The sequence below is a fragment of the Saccopteryx bilineata genome, chromosome 6, assembly GCF_036850765.1.
Source record: "Saccopteryx bilineata isolate mSacBil1 chromosome 6, mSacBil1_pri_phased_curated, whole genome shotgun sequence".
NCBI classification, from domain to species: domain Eukaryota; kingdom Metazoa; phylum Chordata; class Mammalia; order Chiroptera; family Emballonuridae; genus Saccopteryx; species Saccopteryx bilineata.
This window is the reverse complement of record NC_089495.1, coordinates 78,184,613-78,202,964: the sequence shown is the minus strand read 5'-3', so window position 1 is coordinate 78,202,964 and position 18,352 is coordinate 78,184,613. Positions and strand designations below refer to the sequence as shown.

Below are 18,352 nucleotides of genomic sequence, written 5' to 3'. Positions count from 1 at the left end.
GTCCAAACAATAAGAGCAGAATCTTAAGTAAGAGATGGAATCGGGCAATAGGAGCCAGGCAAAAACATGGTAAGAACTAAATCGGGAACAAACCAGAAGATTTGAAGATGACTTCCTCTTACTACAGGATTACATTTTGTAGTGGCAAATATGCTTTCTAGTTCCTGTATGTTGGTTTATTTGTTTTTATTTGTTTTATCAGTTTGTGAATTGGGATCTTGTGAATCAACCATTTCATTAGGGTAGTTAAGACATGACAATTTTTGCCAAAAAATGTAGGTGAGAGATAAAGTATTTTCATGGTTAGGAAAACTCAATGTTATATAAATTCAGTTCTTTCTAAGTTTTTTTTTAATTTTTTTTAGATTTTATTTATTCATTTTTATTAGAGAGAGAGGGGAGAGAGAGAGGGAAGAGATAGAGAGAACAAGGGAGGAGCAGGAAGCATCAACTCCCATATGTGCCTTGACCAGGCAAGCCCAGGGTTTTGAACCAGCGACCTCAGCATTCCAGGTTGACACTTTATCCACTGCGCCACCACAGGTCAGGCCTCTAAGTTTTTTTATATATCCCACCACTATCCCTAAGAATATAGTCAGAAGACTCTTTAATCATTAAAATAAAAACAGTAGGTCATGGATACATGAATCAACAGGCCACTGGAATAGAGTTTAAAAGTCCAGAAATAAATCTTACACCTATGGATGTTTAGTATATAATAAAGATAACATCTCAAATTAGTAAAAAAAAAATTTGTCTCTGTAGTACATACATAATGTTGTTATTACAGAATAGCCATGGGGAAAAGATGTTGAATCCACCACACCAATCACCAGAAGCCAAGATAACATTCAAACAGATCAAAGATTTAAATGTTTGAAAAATAAAAGAAAAACCATAAACATAACTTGAGGAAAATGGAAGAAAACCATGGAAAAGGCTATAAAATTAAAGATTGACATCAGAATCAGAAAGTGCATGGCAAAAAAAAATTTTTTTAAGTGTAAACAAAGTCAAATAAAAATTAATGGAAAAACATTGCCATCACCTGACCTGTGGTAATGCAGTGGATAAAGCATTGACCTGGAATGCTAAGGTCACTGGTTCAAAGCCCTGGGCTTGCCTGGTCAAGGCACATATGAGAAGCAACTGCTGCAAGTTGATGCTTCCAGCTCCTAGCCTCTCTCTCTCTCTCTCTCTCTCTCTCTCTCTCTCTCTCTCCTCTTTCTAAAACTAAAATAAAAATTGCCACTCATATAACAGAGGGCTGACATCTCTAACATATAAAGAATTCCTTGCCTGACCAGGCAGTGGCGCAGTGGATAGAGCATCAGACTGGGATGCAGAAAACCAAGGTTCTAGACTCCGAGGTCACCAGCTTGAGCAAGGGTTCATCTGGTTTGAGCAAAAAGCTCACCAGCTTGAGCCCAAGCTTGCTGGCTCGAGCAAGGGGTTACTCGGTCTGCTGAAGGCCCGCGGTCAAGGCACGTATGAGAAAGCAATCAATGAACAATTAAGGTGTTGCAATGTGCAATGAAAAACTGATGATTGATGCTTCTCATCTCTTCGTTCCTGTCCATCCCTCTCTCTGACTCTCTGTAATTTAAAAAAGAAAAGAATTCCTTGAAACATATTAGAGAATAACCAATCACCCAGTGGAAAAATGGGTCAAGTATAACAACAGAAAAGGAAATACCCTCTTATATGTATATGAAAAGCAGCTCAACCTCACAATAGAAGAAATGTAAAACAAACATATCCAAACACTTATCAGACTGGCAGAAATCCAAAAAGGTAACAATACAAGCATATATTTTATCAATTAGAAAGCTGAAATTCATTGAACCAGTGTAGATTGCCGAAGTTTACACAATTAATAATAGAGTCAGGAATAGATGTGACTTTGACTTCTAACCTAATACTAAAATATTTGCACTACATGTGCTTGGCTTTCTTTGTGTTCAGTAGATGATGGCGTTTTAGATGCTATTGAGTTTAAAGTAGAATTTTCTTTGCTCAAATTTACCATTGACATGAAAGGGATCATCTATATGTTCAAGAATAATAAAACTGAACAAAATCTTATTTTTGTACTCATTGTATTATCTCAATAGGAATTTTACAGAATTTTGCTGCTTTTAAAGTATTCCTTACCTGGATTTTAGAAACATGCTAACACTGTTTAATGCTATCGGTAAACAAAAGCAGCACTTAGCCTGACCAGGAGGTGGCACAGTGGATAAAACATTGGACTGGGACACGAAGGACCAAGTTCGAAACCCCAAGGTCTCTGGCTTGAGTGCAGACTCATCCAGCTTGAGCACAGGCTCACCAGCTTGAGCACAGGGTCACTGGCTTGAGCATGGGCTCATCGACATGACCTCATGGTTGCTGGCTTGAGCCCAAAGGTTGCTGGCTTGAAACCCAAGGTCACTGGCTTAAGCAAGGGGTCACTCGCTCTGCTGTTGCTGCCCCCACCCCACCACAGCCCACCCCACCCCAGATCAAAGCACATATGAGAAAACAATCAATGAACAACTAAGATGCCACAACAAAGAATTGGTGCTTCTCATCTCTCGCTTCCGGTCTGTCCCTATCTGTCTCTCTCTCTGACTCTCTTTCTGTCTCGATCAAAAAAAAAAAAAAGAGCAACACTTAGACAACAGCCTAAGTTTGGATGACCCTAGTCTGGATAAAGCAAAGACGAGTGAGTTTCTCTTCTTGTCTCCTGACCAGCTACAAGGTCATCTGTTCTCTATACCTGGCCTACACCAGTAGCAGAGGAAGCCAGAGAGAAGCACAGTCTGTCCTAGGGCACTCTGGACCGTGTCCTGCACACCTGGAGCCCCTTCCTTCTCTCCCTCCCCATGCGCATTGTTTCCCCTCCCCTTTCCCCCAGCAAGTATGAGCCCCTTTACATTATTTATCTGGTAAATTTTTCCTCTTTTAAAAATCTTCATACCAAGATACAAAAGTTATGGTCACTAAAAAGAGGTTCCACAGGCAGAAAATGTTTCTTTTGAAGAGCTGAGAGACTGTCATCCCCCTTTCCCCGCTGCTTGTAGAGGTGAAGTGGAACAGGAGCTGCAAACTGCCAGATACCAGGCAGGTTCACCATTAAATCAGTGCTCATGTACTTCACTCTAAGGGAGCACATAAATGGATTAGCATAATCTTGAAAGCAAAAATAGCCTTCAAAAGGCTCAAATAATAGTATCGCTTATTGGCACTGTCTGAGGCATAGCCACGCTCATGAGCATTGGCTCCGCAAACCCCAGCCCTGCAGAAAGGAGAAAGAGGATTCCAGTACCATTGCTTCTAGCTCCTCTCTTGGCCCTAAGATTTATTAAGCTCGGTGGCTTAAACTCAACAGCTCTGTTTTAAAATACCTACTCAAGCTAGATGGTTCTAAATAGAACTAATGACAGCCAGAAAAAAAAAAAAAAAAAAAAAAGGCCTGTAGGAACTTGCTCTGACACAGAGCTGATGATGTCTATAAACAGATTAGTAGAAGAGAGCAGAACATCTTTCTATCACCATAATGTTTGTGTCTTGGCGTGAAGATGAAATAAAAGAATAGGGGAAAATACCTCTAACACAGCCTACCCACTGTTCTGTATATAATAGAGGAGACTTAGCCTGTCCTTTGTCCATAATGCTTGTGTCTGATTGAGTCAATTTAGTGGTTAATCATAACTATCCACTAAGTAATGTTCGTTGCTAAAAGTTTGACTATAGGGAAAAATAAAAGACAAAATAGACTTGGAAGAGGAAATGAGTGATAATTTTTATCTGAATTCTTTAATAAGTACAGCATAATAATTCTTAGTCCAAACAGCAACTAGATACAGCTAACTCTTGTTTTCATTTGTAAGAGAATAGGGAATAAGACGATTAAATCCCGAAGCTATATTAAACTTACTGTTTGAACCGCTGAAAAGAAATGTTTTACTTTTTTTCTTACCATCTTTATATAAAATTTCCAAAGAGAATAGGCTAGTTTAAGAGGTAGAAAAAGTAAATATCTGAGTAATTTACTCAACAAACGTAGAAAAACTATAGTGGAACGTAACTATGCCACTGGTTCCCAAATGTGTCCCTTAGAATCACCTGGAGATACTTAGGTCACACCCAACCCAGTTATTTACCATAGCTGGAAGTGGGACTTAGGCATCAGTGGTTTATGAAGCTCCACAGGTGACTCCAAGGTGCAGAAAACCTTAGGAACTGCTAGACTGTGGAATGATGTATTTATTGTTTATCATACAAAAACTATTAATGACTATGGGAGTTGTGTGTTACTTACTGTTCATTAATATTTTATATACTGTAATTGCTTCAAATGTTTCTTCTACTTCAGGCATAAAAATAAATGTTTTAACATCAATCGTTATTAGTCTACTTGCTGAAATCATACTTGCCATTTTCTGTTTTCATGTATCAATAGGAATTGGCAGTAATGAAGCAGATTCTCACTAATATGCGCAGCAAGCGTTCTGAGGACAGGTTACATTTTACTAAAACAGAATCAAAAAATATGACAGAAGATCAAAAATCAAAGACTTTGAATGTGCCTAGAGAACATGAAGACAATATATGTATACCCAAGCCAACACTCTTTGTAAGTACAAAAAATTTTTTTGATTTCTCTAATTTCACTAAACATATTTTACTTAAATTTCTTTCCTCTCATTCATATTGATTTTAAACTAATTTTAATAGTTTAATGGAAGGGCCTGGAAATATATGTATTAATCCCTTTTTGGAATATGTGTATATAATCTATCTTACAGCTGATAATTGAGTTTTATATTACTAGTTAATATGTTGGACTTGCCCAGAAATTAGCCTAATCTAGCATTACCTCCTTCAGTCTCCAGGGACTAATTATAGGGGAATCAGGAAGACATTTTTATTTATTTATTTTTTTTATTTGAGAGAGAATCACCGATTTGTTGTTCCACTTAGTTGTACATTCATCGACTGATTCTTGTATGTGCTCTGACCAAGGATTAAACCCGCAACCTTGACATATTGGGATGACACTGTAACCAACTGAGCTACCTGGTCAGGGCCTATAAATTTTCTATTTATATAGGAATAAAAGGAATGCAAAATATCATCTGCCCCCTTTTATTTGTAAAACCTTATATTTTACTCTAAGAGTTCCCTCATAGCCTGACCAGGTGGTGACACAGTGGATAGAGAGCCAGACTAGGACACAGAGGCCCCAGGTTTGAAACTGCAAGGTCACTGGCTTGAGTGAGGGTTCACCTGGCTTGAGCGCAGGGACACTGGCTTGAGCCCAAAGGCTGCTGGCTTGAAGCCCAAAGTCGCTGGCTTGAGCCCAAGGTCGCTGGCTTGAGCAAGGGATCACTCGCTCTGCTGTAGCCGCCCGGTCAAGGCACATATGAGAAAGCAATCAATGAACAACTAAGGTGCCGCAACTATGAGTTGATGCTTCTCATCTCTCTCCTTTCCTGTCTGTCTCTGTCTGTCCCTCTCTCTGTCTCTGTCAAAAAAATTAAAAAAGAGTTTTCCCTCATAAAGTATGAAACCAATCATATTAACATTAAATGAAATGTTTATTAGAATCTTGTAATAAGGAATTTATGATACAAATATTTGAAAATAAGATCTAATGATTTTATAATCTTGTGGTTTTATAGCTAAAATGGAAACATTTCTAATTTACTTCTAGATCCTTTGGCTGAAACTATTTACTGTTGATATTTTTTCCTGATACTAAAATTTAGAAATGGGTGGGTGGCCCTGGCCAGGTGGCTCAGCTGGTTGGAGCATCATCCTGATGTGCAGCGGTTGTGGGTTCAACACCCGGTCAGGGCACATGCAGGAGGAGATTGGTGTTTCTCTCTCTTTCCCTCCCTTCCTCTCTCTCTAAAAATCAAGAAATAAATTTTAAAAAATAATGGATGCATGCATACATGTTTATATGCATTAAATATAGGAGAAAATGGCCTGACCTGTGGTGGCACAGTGAATAGGAGTCAGCCTAGAACACTGAGGTCGCTGGTTCAAGACTCCTAGCTTGCCCAGTCAAGGCACAAATGAGAAGCAACTGAAAGTTGATGCTTCCCATTCCTCCTTCTCCCTGCCTTTCTCTTTCTTTCTTCTCTAAATCAATAAAGTCTTTAAAAAAATTTTTTTTTCATTTAAAAAAACACATATGTGAGGAAAACACTAAGTGGGCAATGGAGTGGGGGTAGAGCAGTGATACAGAGAAGGGGAAGGAATAGGAGCGTGAGGGAATGTTTTGCAATGCTCGTGTGATATTTACATATGAATGGAACCCAAAAGATGCGTTTTATAGAAAAGCTCTGGCCATTGGTGAGGCAGAGTTGTTTTTCGGGCATTTAATGCACCAACAAAGACTAGATCAAACCATAGAATGTGAGTGCGTCAAGGACAGAAGCTGTCCCCATTGTCTGGCGCAGCACATGAACAATGCAGACTGTATTTCCCGTGTATAAGACGCACCCCTTTTCCAAAAATGGGTCTAAAAACTGGGTGTGTCTTATACAATGGTTGTAGTTTTTTTACTTGCATTTCCTGCTTTTCCACGCTTCTTTTTACGCTCATTGTTGAAGACAGTGATTTGTCATCAGACACAGATGAGGACTAGCCGATGGATAGGAGTTTTGACAGTGATGAGGAGTTGTATGGATTTTATGATGAATAAAACTTGAGTTCAATAACTTTATGTAATACTTTTTTTTTTTCAAATTTGGGCCCCAAACTTAAGATGTGTTTTATACATGGGAGCATCTTATACATAGGGAAATATGGTAATAAATATTTTCTGAGGATGAAAATTCATTTCGTGTACTGACAGTGTGCCAGAACCTGGGCCAGACATTACTGAATACAGGGGCAGCTTAACGATGCTTCTCCGCCAGGATCAAGGATAAGTGAACGTAGCAGTTAAGGCAAAATTGAGTGGACTACTTTAAAGGCAGTACAAACTGCTATGGAAATTTAAAGAAAGAGTGGATGCTGTGATATTGACAGGCTCCCAGGAAAAGAAAGTATGTGAAATTGACCTGGAAGAATGTCTAGGATTTTGACAGGTGACAATGAGGGTTAGAGAGTGAGAAATTCCAAAGGCAGAGAAAGTACAATATGCACAATATATTTTCTAATTTGTGCTCCTTTTCATTAATCAAGAATAGTATGTCTAATATGTATTTTCTTTATCTACACATTTTCCTTTCTTACCTCATTCTTTTGTCTAACTTTAGCCATTTCACCGCTCATTAACATTTTTCCTTAGGACAAAAAAAATAAAAGTATATAGCTTATACCTAGAGTAGTCAGATTCATAGAGGCAGAAAGGAGTGGTGGATGCCAGGGGCTGGAGAAATAGAGAGTTATTGTTTAATGTGTACAGAGTTTCAGTTATGCAAGATGAAAAGAGTTCTGTGGTGATGATAGCACAGTGTGAATATACCTAATGTCACTGAACTGTACACTTAAAATGCTTAAAATGATACATTTTGTTATATGACTTCTATAATTTTTTTAAAATTTTTTAAATAGATAAGATGTAAATAAATACAAATATAATAAATAGATAAGTTATAGGTTTTTCTCATTATTTGTGGAGAAAAGTGTATAATTTTATCTGGAATGGAATTTAGCTGTTATTTGTAAAATAGTAATATAATGATTATAATTAGATGTGTTAAGACAAGTGACATAGGATGCTACCCTCGCAATACCATCAGGTCATGCCTACGTTGGTGCCTCTCAACATTTTCCACATTGTAATACACCTAGAAAAGCCTACTATTTCTGTGGCACACCAGGGCAAATGAAGTTTAGATTGGAGGGGCTCCAGCCATCGCTGGGATGGAGGGGATCCATAGTTCATCGTACCTATAACACTTTCTTGTCACATTTGTTTGGAAGCTCTGGCCTTACTTTTTAATGTTGAATCTAGATTTATCTTGAACAAAGTACTCTCTGACTTCAAGATATCCAGCTTTGTACATTTACATTTTTTTAAAGTAATTTTTTAACTTCTGGAGTCAGGAATACCAGTTGCAACTTCTTCCTGATTTAATTTCGCTGGTAATTCCCATTTCCGATTTAGTGAGGCATGAAGTAAGGCAGTAGGATTGGATGACCTAGGTTGGTTTCTCATTTAGTTGGTAGGAAAACCAGATCTTCTATCCTAGACTAACTTAAATCACATCCTGCCTGTGAGGACTGATAAATACTTACTCATTTGATTCTCAGCTTGTGTATCTTTTTTGGAAAACAAAATAACTATAACTACTAAGTATAATCTTTCTTTAGAAAATAGGTAGGGGGTGAACACTAATAGATTTCTTAATTTCTAGCTCATTTTCTAGATCCCAGGAAAAGTCCACAAGGCTTATTAAGTCTGCATTTATCAGTCATCATTCTTTTCTTTTTTTTTTTTACAGAGAGAGAGAGAGTCAGAGAGAGGGATAGATAGGGACAGACAGGAACGGAGAGAGATGAGAAGCATCAATCATCAGTTTTTCGTTGCAACACCTTAGTTGTTCATTGATTGCTTTCCCATATGTGCCTTGACCGTGGGGCTACAGCAGACCAAGTAACCCCTTGGTCAAGCCAGCGACCTTGGGCTCAAGCTGGTGAGCTTTGCTCAAACCAGATGAGCCCGTGCTCAAGCTGGCGACCTCGGAGTTTCAAACCTGGGACCACGGCATCCCAGTCCGACGCTCTATCCACTGTGCCACCTCCTGGTCAGGCAGTCATCATTCTTTCTTATTTTAACATACTTTCTAAATATGTTATAATCCCCAAGTTATATAGTAATGTTTTAGTAGGCTGATTCTGAATGACAGAAAGGTACCTGTCGTATTAGTATTTATCTCCATAAGTACTCTGTAAAGTACTCATCTCCAAAATCACATTGGAAATTCCTCTGATAGGTTTCCAGGCAGTCCTGTCATTTGTTTCTTCCACAGCTCTCTGAACTCTTTCCTAAACACAGTCACGGGAGGGCCTGTTAACACTCTACCAATTATCCAAAGTTTTTATTTTTTGTACTGTTTCTTTATAAAATTCAAATATTTATATTATAATGTTTCCATTACAAAAGTTCACTTTAAGTAATTTGTATATCTCATACAATGTTCATACCAGTTTATATAATGGAGCCTATAAGAGGCTTAAAAAAGAATAGAAATGTGGGCCCTGGCCGGTTGGCTCAGCGGTAGAGCATCGGCCTGGCGTGCGGGGGGCCCGGGTTCGATTCCCGACCAGGGCACATAGGAGAAGCGCCCATTTGCTTCTCCACCCTCCCCCCTCCTTCCTCTCTGTCTCTCTCTTCCCCTCCCACAGCCGAGGCTCCATTGGAGCAAAGATGGCCCGGGCACTGGGGATGGCTCCTTGGCCTCTGCCCCAGGTGCTAGAGTGGCTCTGGTCTCGGCAGAGCGACGCCCCAGAGGGGCAGAGCATCGCCCCCTGGTGGGCAGAGCTTCGCCCCTGGTGGGCTTGCTGGGTGGATCCCGGTCGGGCGCATGCGGGAGTCTGTCTGTCTCTCCCTGTTTCCGGAAGCTTCAGAAAAATACAAAAAAAAAAAAAAAAAAAAGAATAGAAATGTGAAAGCCAGATAATAAAGGACCCTCCTCAGCAAAAGGTTAGCTCTGTTAATAACTAAAGAAGGTTAACAAAATTTGTTCCATAAAGTACCAGCTTATGGGTGTGAAGGATAAATAATATTATTAAGATGGGAATATAAAAGAAACACTACTGTTTAAATAGGTAAGAGAGTGGAAATACCAAAATAAAAAGCAGTTAATTGTGGGCCTGACCTGTGGTGGTGCAGTGGATAAAGCGTTGACCTGGAAATGCTGAGGTCGCCGGTTTGAAACCCTGGGCTTGCCTGGTCAAGGCACATATGGGAGTTGATGCTTCCAGCTCCTCCCCTCTGTCTTTCTCTCTCTTTGTCTCTCTATCTCCCTCTATCTCTCCTCTCTAAAATGAATAAATAAAAAAAAATAAATAAAAATAAAAATTAAAAAAAAAAAAAGGCAGTTAATTGTGTATCTGAATTGTTTTATTGTGCCCACTTTATCTAACAGTCATTTATCACGAGTGGGCAGACTTTTCTTTAAAGGGCAAGACAGTAAATATTTTAGGCTTAGAGCTACGTACAGCCTCTGTTGCTTGTCTGTTTGTTTCTTTCTTTGTTTTTATCTTTTTTTTTTAATGTCAGATCCATTCTTAGCAGGCAGCCCATACAAAGGTAGACCAAGGACAATAATTTGCCAATCAGTGATGAGCTTAAGCTCCTTGCTCAGTACTAATCAAGGCTTGGTAAAGGCTTAGAAACTTCCAGTATCTGGAACTTAGGACTGTCAAGAATAGATAGTACCTTACTGATAAAATAACTAGAAATGGAGAATACACATCTCATGAGAATATGAAATCAGCTTTTCAGAATCACTTGTCTATGTTGGAATGTATGTGAATTTTGGTAGTGATTAGACATACATAGTGATGTAAATGAGAAACCAGTGTGACATAGTCTATCCAAATGTAATTAACAGGCGACCTGAATTTCATATAGTAACATGACTAAGGGCAGAAGTTTACCAATAGAAAGTTTAAACAGATCAGTGAACTTTAATCCATACAGATAGAATATACTATTTCCGTGCCATACTATTTACTGTCACTTCCACTCAATAATTGCAGTGTTACTGAGAATCATAAATATTGCCCACCATGCAGGGGGGTTGTTGCCTGATTGTTGGAGCCATATTAGGGTTAGGGTTAGGGTTAGTGGCATTTTTTCACATTATGTAGGGGAAACTCATGGATGTAGACTCTCAGGAGACTTTATGTCCAAACATTTGTATTCTCATAGCTGGACAGCAGCAGAGAAAGATGAATTAGAAGAATGAAGGAAGCAGACATTCATAATAATTCAGACAAATTTAAAAGGTGGGATGGTAGTGATGGAGAAGGACGTGGCACTGATAAGGAGTAATTGGAGGAAATAAGAAACACCCCTACAAGAGACAAAAGGAGTGAAGACAAATAATACTTGCTAACCAGTTGGAAGTGGAGTGAAAGAGGCATTATGGGAATGGAAAAGCAGTCATCGTTGTAAACACACCTCTTCACTGCTCTGTGTATTTGCCTCTTGTAGACATGAAGACAATTGAGATCACATAGGACGAGAGTTGAAAATTAAGTGCTTCCAAATATTAGCTTGATAAATTTGAGTACCAGTACAGAAATTATTTTAAATTATACACATAGAAGTTTATTTTGAATCATATAGTTACAAAAGTTCTAAGGTATTTGTCTTACATTCAAAAACTGAAAGTTAGCCTGACCAGGCAGTGGCACAGTGGATAGAGCGTCGGACTGGGATGCTGAGGACCCAGGTTCAAGACCCCAAGCTCACCAGCTTGATCTCAGGCTCATCTGGTTTGAGCAAAGCTCACCAGCTTGGACCCAAGGTCGCTGGCTCCAACAAGGGGTTACTTGGTCTGCTGAAGGCCCACAGTCAAGGCACATATGAGAAAGCAATCAATGAACAACTAAGATGTCACAACAAAAAACTGATGATTGATGCTTCTCATCTCTCTCCATTCCTGTCTGTCTGTCCTATCTATCGGTCTCTCTGACTCTCTCTCTGTTTCTGTAAAAACAAACAAACAAAAAAACCCCTGAAAGTTAGGCCTGACCTGTGGTGGTACAGCAGATGGCGTGTCAGCCTGGAATGCTGAGCTCGCCAGTTTGAGGCCCCAGGCTTGCCCAGTCAAGGCACATATGAGAAGCAACTACTACCAGATGATGCTTCCTGCTCCTCCCTCACCGCCCCCTCTCTCTCTTTCTCTTTCTTTCTCTCTTTTTTCTCTCTAAAATCAATAAATTAAAAATATATTTTTTTTAAAAATTTAAATAAAAATTAAAAACAAGTTTAGGCGGCCCTGGCCGGTTGGCTCAGCGGTAGAGCGTCGGCCTAGCGTGCGGAGGACCCGGGTTCGATTCCCGGCCAGGGCACATAGGAGAAGCGCCCATTTGCTTCTCCACCCCTCCGCCGCGCCTTCCTCTCTGTCTCTCTCTTCCCCTCCCGCAGCCAAGGCTCCATTGGAGCAAGGATGGCCCGGGCGCTGGGGATGGCTCTGTGGCCTCTGCCCCAGGCGCTAGAGTGGCTCTGGTCGCAACATGGCGACACCCAGGAGGGTCGCAACATGGCGACGCCCAGGATGGGCAGAGCATCGCCCCCTGGTGGGCAGAGCGTCGCCCCCTGGTGGGCGTGCCGGGTAGATCCCGGTCGGGCGCATGCAGAGACAGTCTGTCTGACTGTCTCTCCCTGTTTCCAGCTTCAGAAAAATGAAAAAAAAAAAAAAAAACAAAAAAAAAACAAGTTTAGGCTAAGAAATATTGAGTATTCAAAAATCTAATTGCATTCAGTTGAAATTGTGTATAATATAGGGATCAGCCACGTTCATTAATATATAAAGCATTTAGATTTTAAAATGATAGTAAAAATAAATTATTCATTTAACCAACATTAATTGTGCATTATTTTGTGACTTGAAGGAATACAGTTTATTGAGTGACTGATTTGAGTAAACAGTTGTAATAATTATGTAATAAGTTAAGTATTGAAGGCTTTAGGTTCTTGAAAGGAACACAGAAGAAGCCTTGATGTAACAGAGCAAGTTCTTAAAGGGGGTGATTTGAGCTGAATCCGGAAAAACACATAGGAGTGAGCTCTTTGGGCAGAGAACATGGATGGGAAATACTCTGCATAGGTAGCACTTATTAGGGACTTGGTGCTTTTACATAGATTATCTCAGGTTATTCTCTTGGCACCCTCTGACGCAGGTTACTGGATCAGTCAAGGTCCTTTTACCAAACAGATGTTACATTCTGAAGGGACTCTACAAGTATGTGAAAACCACACAATGGTGAACATTTCAGGAGGAATAACTGTGTGAAGCTTTTTCCACTCCAGGGTCTCAAGACACAATAAGAGGAATTGGAGCCTTCTTATGAAAACTTTGGTCTCCTATAGAAGAATTTAGCCAGTACCAAACTATGACCAGGCAAATAAGGAGCAAGAGAATAAATATTTCAATTTCTTTCTCCTTCCACCTACAAGCCCACTGTGCATCCCATTGACTAAACCTGCTCAGAAACTAGAAGACACGGGGGGGGGGGGGGGGGGGCAGAGCAGGGGGGGAGAGGATGGAGAATAGACCCCTGAGGGTCCTCAGAATAGCCAGCACAGTTATTTTCTATTCTCTCGAATTACACTAGAAGTCATCCACTTGCCCACATTTACAAATGAATGGATGAAGCCTGTTTCATCCCAGAACTTGTTCTTTAACCACTGTGCTGAACTGTGCTCAAGCCACAAAAATCAAAGGAAGTGTGGCATTGAGTACCTACTGCGGGCCAGACACTTTCCTGTTTGCTAAAGATACAACATGAAACAAAATAAACACTGCAACTTACTTAAGGTTAAGTGTCAGTATCTAGGAATTGTTTTACACTGCTAGTTCAGTGGCTTAAGCAAATTGTTCAGTCTCTCAGATAAGAATAAAGGGCTAGTATGTGGCCCTTTGAAGTCATCAGGTACCTAAGCTACTTCTGCCTTTCTCCTCAGCCATCCCTGGTATGTGGCTTCTGTCCTGAGGTTCACAGTATGGTTGCTGTAGCCTCAGCCATCACATCTGCATTCTAAGCAGGAAGCAAGCAGAAATGGGGAATGTACCTTCTCCCTCCTAAAGGAGTTGTCCCTGTAAATTCTACTCATATCGTGTTGGCCAGAATGTAGTCCCATGACCACACTTAGTAGCAAAGGAGATCCATTAATGTAGTTTTTACCTGGATGAGCCCCTTATTCTCATAATAAAATCAGAGTTCTCTTATTTGGGAAATAGATATAGGCTAGGCAGCTAGCAGGCTTTGTCACAGGGTCTTAATTCATTTTTATATCCCCATAGCCTAACACAAGGACTGGCACATAGTGTTCAATGCAGTGCTATTAAAATTGATCTCAATTACAGATAACTCAGTTTATGTAGGAGAGTGCCAGATCCTAAGGGGCCCTGTCTTCTAAATTAAAATAGTTGGGCCTGACCTGTGGTGCTGCAGTTGGGAAAGCGTGGACCTGGAACGCTGAGGCCGTCGGTTTGAAACCCCTCCGGTCAAAGCCCATACAAAAAGCAACTACAAGTTGAAGTTTCACACTCCTTCCCCACCCTCACCTTTCTCAGTCCTCTCTCCTCTCTCTAAAATCAATAAATAAAATCTTTATAAAACATTTTTAAAAAGCAGTTGGAGCATGACAAAAGTGAAGTCCCTCCACAATCACCTAGGAATAAGGAACATGCATTAGTCCTGTGGGAGCCTGCTGTAAAATGAATTTTAAATGGTTATAATCAAGACCTGCAAGGTCCATTTAGGAAGTGGAAAAGCAGTTAATCCTCAGGACAGAGGTACACTTGTGGCAAATCTCCTTCATTAACACATCTGAAGAAAGAATGTATTGGAGGGAGGGTGATCTGTAATGGACCAAACACAGATAAAAGCCGTCAGGAAGAGCTGTCTGCCATTGAAATTCTTGTACCGCCCTTTGGGAGTCTTAAGATTCCTTTATATCAAAAGTTTTAGTTAGCTTCTTCTCATACACACATAGTAGTTATAAAACTTAGCATCAGTTGATTGAGAAAATGCAGATGTACGAATTTTATACCCTTTGCTGTGAGCTGGACTGTCTGTAGCTTGGTGTATGGAAGTTGCTTTCAGAACTTTTTTGTCCAGGATCCACAGTTAAGAAAACTATTTTACTCAAAACAGAACTTACCCCCACAATGGCAAGGTATTCTGATATTTTGAATTCTAATCTTTTAAATTTTTTTTCCCCTCAAATCTGGCTTAAATTCATTTTTTTACCCATGGATTGAGAATCTATAGTGGTTTTTTTTTCCTTCCAGTTTTATTGAGATATAATTGAAGAGACCTACAATTTCAAAAACACTGGCATAGATGTTCTTCTGTGACTGTGAAAACCATAGATTTTTTAGCTGACCTTTTTCAGTCACCCAAACCTCTTGATCTGAGTATAAGAGAACCAAGCAATTCCCCAGTTTTACTCTGACTTTTTTTTTCTTTTTCTTAGATTTTATTTATTGATTTTTTTAGAGAGAGGGGAGAAGGGGGGGGAGAGTGGGAAGCATAAACTCATAGTAGTTGCTTCTTATATGTGCCTTGACCAGGCAAGCCCGGAGTCTTGAGCCGGCAACCTCAGCATTCCAGGTCGATGCCTTATCCACTGCGCCACCACAGGTCAGGCCTAATCTGACTTTCTTTATGGTCTCTGGCTGTTTAACAAAAAACTTTTTAATAAGACTGGCAAAACTCTCAGGCGTTCCTGGCCCAATGACAGTTACACTTCTCATCACCAGTTAATAAACCAGCATTCTGATCTGTACTCTGTTTTCTTTTGGATTTGGTTAGCCTCAGCCACCTTTGAATTCTGTTGAATTCACCTAGCCTTTCCCTATCATGGAAACTTCTTTCTCCTTTAATACTTAGGACTTCGGACTTTTCTTTTAAAGAAAGAACTCTGAAGTGTTTTAATGCAGTTTTGCATTTTAGAAAGATAAGCTTGGACTGATTGTGGCCTGTGAATTGAACAGAATAAAAGAGCCAAATCAGAGTTAGGAAGCTCTGGCTCTTTCAGGAATCAAGCCAGAAATGATAAGAACCCAAGGTAAGCCAATGGGGTCAAGATAGGAACAGAGTGAGTAGTTTAAAAGATATTACAGTAAAAGGTAGGGACTGTTTAAAATGGATGTAGCAAGTGAGAGTAGGAGAAATCTACAATGAAGAAGAATTAGCCCTGGCCGGTTGGCTCAGCGGTAGAGCGTCAGCCTGGCGTGCAGGAGTCCCGGGTTCGATTCCCGGCCAGGGCACACAGGAGAAGCGCCCATCTGCTTCTCCACCCCTCCCCCCTCCTTCCTCTCTGTCTCTCTCTTCCCCTCCCGCAGCCAAGGCTCCATTGGAGCAAAGATGGCCCGGGCGCTGGGGATGGCTCTGTGGCCTCTGCCTCAAGCGCTAGAATGGCTCTGGATGCAACAGAGCAACGCCCCAGATTGGCAGAACATTGCCCCCTGGTGGGCATGCCGGGTGGATCCCGGTCGGGCACATACGGGAGTCTGTCTGACTGCCTCCCCGTTTCCAGCTTCGGAAAAATGAAAAAAAAAAAAGAAGAAGAAGAATTAAACATTTCTGGTTGAGGTGACTGAGCAATGTAGGGTGCCATTCACTAAGAAAGAATATAAAAATGATGGGGAGAGTTTGATTTGACATACTGAATTTTAGTTGCCTGTGGGGATCACTATGTAAAAGTGTGTGTAGCTAGCCTGACCTGTGGTGGCGCAGTGGATAAAGTGTCGACCTGGAATGCTGAGGTCGCTGGTTCAAAACCTTGGGATTACCTGGTCAAGGCACATACGGGAGTTGATGCTTCCTGCTCATCCCCTTTTCTCTCTCTCTCTCTCTCTCTCTCTCTCTCCTCTCTAAAATGAATAAATAAAGTCTTAAAAAAAAATGTGTGTAGCTCAAGTTAGAGCTATGGGGGGGGAGGGGGCTGGAGGAAGGAGGGGTAGGGGAGGGAGGGCTCACCAGCTCATTTGCTGGTAATTGAAGCTGGCCAAGGGTATGAATAAGGTCAAAAGGAGCTGACCACTGATATTACAATATTTTTTATCAACTGTGGCATATAAAACTATGAAAAAGATAAAATTATAAGGTATCATCTGTGCCTACATACATATATGTATATATATTTAAGAATGTAGTCCTTCAGCCTTACCAGGCGGTGGTTTAGTGGATAGAGCATCAGACTGGGATGCGGAGGACCCAGGTTCGAGACCCCGAGGTCGCCAGCTTGAGCACGGGCTCATCTGGCTTGAGCAAAAAGCTCACCAGTTTGGACCCAAGGTCACTAGCTCGAGCAAGGGGTTACTCAGTTGGCTGAAGGCTCACGGTCAAGGCACATATGAGAAAGCAATTAATGAACAACTAAGGTGTCGCAACAAAAAACTGATGATTGATGCTTCCCATCTCTCTCCATTCCTGTCTGTCTGTTCCTATCTATCCCTCTCTCTGACTCTCTCTCTGTTCCTGAAAAAAAAAAAAAAGAATGTAGTCCTTCATAATTTTAAACAGAAGAAAGCAGCAAGCTGCATATTTAATTTATCATAAACATGACTGCTTATATAGTGCCAATAAGGAGTTATGAGTGTTTTATTCTATAAGTCTACCTTCCTTGCTCTTTTCTTACTCTATGTGGCCAGTCTCTTTTTACACTGAAATGATTGAGCAATAAACCCAAGAAGTACTCGGGTAAGTACTTAGCAATTCAGAAGATCCAAAGCACACTGATTTGGGTCTAGTAATTCTTTAATAAATATTTACTGAGTGGGTGAATATCCATATATAGATGAATAGATAAGACTGACAAAGAAGAAGCTGTGTTCTTGATTTTTTTTATAGTTCTCTTTGAAAATAGAAACAATTCTTACAATACTCGCTTCTGTAAAGTATGTTAAGTACAGGCTTTGAGCCAGAAAACACAGATGTGTATGTTTTCTACAGACATACCAGGTGGGAGATTATTTCTGACAAAACATAAAACCTTTGCCCCTAAAGTATCTTTCTGCATTAAGAAAAGCAATTATTAACTGTAATCTTACATAAAAAGCCCCAGTGTGTATTGGTACTTAGTTCTCTTAATTGCCTCTCTTATCCTCCTAGTAAGTACTTTACTTGATTTTCTTTTTTCTTTTTTTTCAACAGACCAAAAAAGAAGCACCTGAGTGGTATAAGAAACAGAAGATGAAGACCTAATGTTTTGAATGGATTGGCTATATCGTTATTTACTCCCAAAGTTCTTTTTCTGATCAACAAAAAGTTAATCATGTACTTGGCATTTTTTTCAATAACTAAAATAAAATTTATTTTTGCTCTTTCCGGGACGGTGTCTCCAGTCATTCACAATGACCCAGTGTGAAGCCAGTTGCCGTGGCCGCCATCACAACAGCCTGGTCCACGCAAGTTCACATTGGATTCGGACAGACGGTAATAAAACAACGGAGCCAAGAACTGATGGGCCATTAGCTTTAATCCTAGCTTGCACCTGGCAGGCAAGTAAAAACAGACACTGGGCTCCAAAACCCAGTCACATTCAGTGCTTACAAAGCTACTGACTCATCCGAGTTTCCTAGAATCAAAGGTTTCTAACCTCACCAGACTCAATCGCCTCTGTTCCTCATCTCCTCTCTGCACAAACTCTGCACAA

At 40.3% G+C, this 18,352-nt stretch overlaps 1 protein-coding gene across 4 annotated transcripts in view; it reads left to right on the top strand.

The window, feature by feature from the left end:
• PIBF1 (progesterone immunomodulatory binding factor 1) overlaps nucleotides 1-18,024 on the top strand; it is a 238,431-nt gene extending 220,407 nt beyond the window's left edge. For 3 of the 4 annotated variants that reach the window (XM_066237052.1, XM_066237053.1, XM_066237051.1), the window contains 2 exons: nucleotides 4,448-4,621; nucleotides 17,851-18,024. In XM_066237052.1, coding sequence (XP_066093149.1) covers nucleotides 4,448-4,621; nucleotides 17,851-17,901 — 225 coding nt within the window. In that variant the 3' untranslated portion in view covers nucleotides 17,902-18,024. Of the gene's footprint in view, nucleotides 1-4,447; nucleotides 4,622-17,850 lie in introns of those variants that run through there. The other variant, XM_066237054.1, reaches the window with a different exon arrangement.
• Nucleotides 18,025-18,352: the final 328 nt, after the last annotated feature.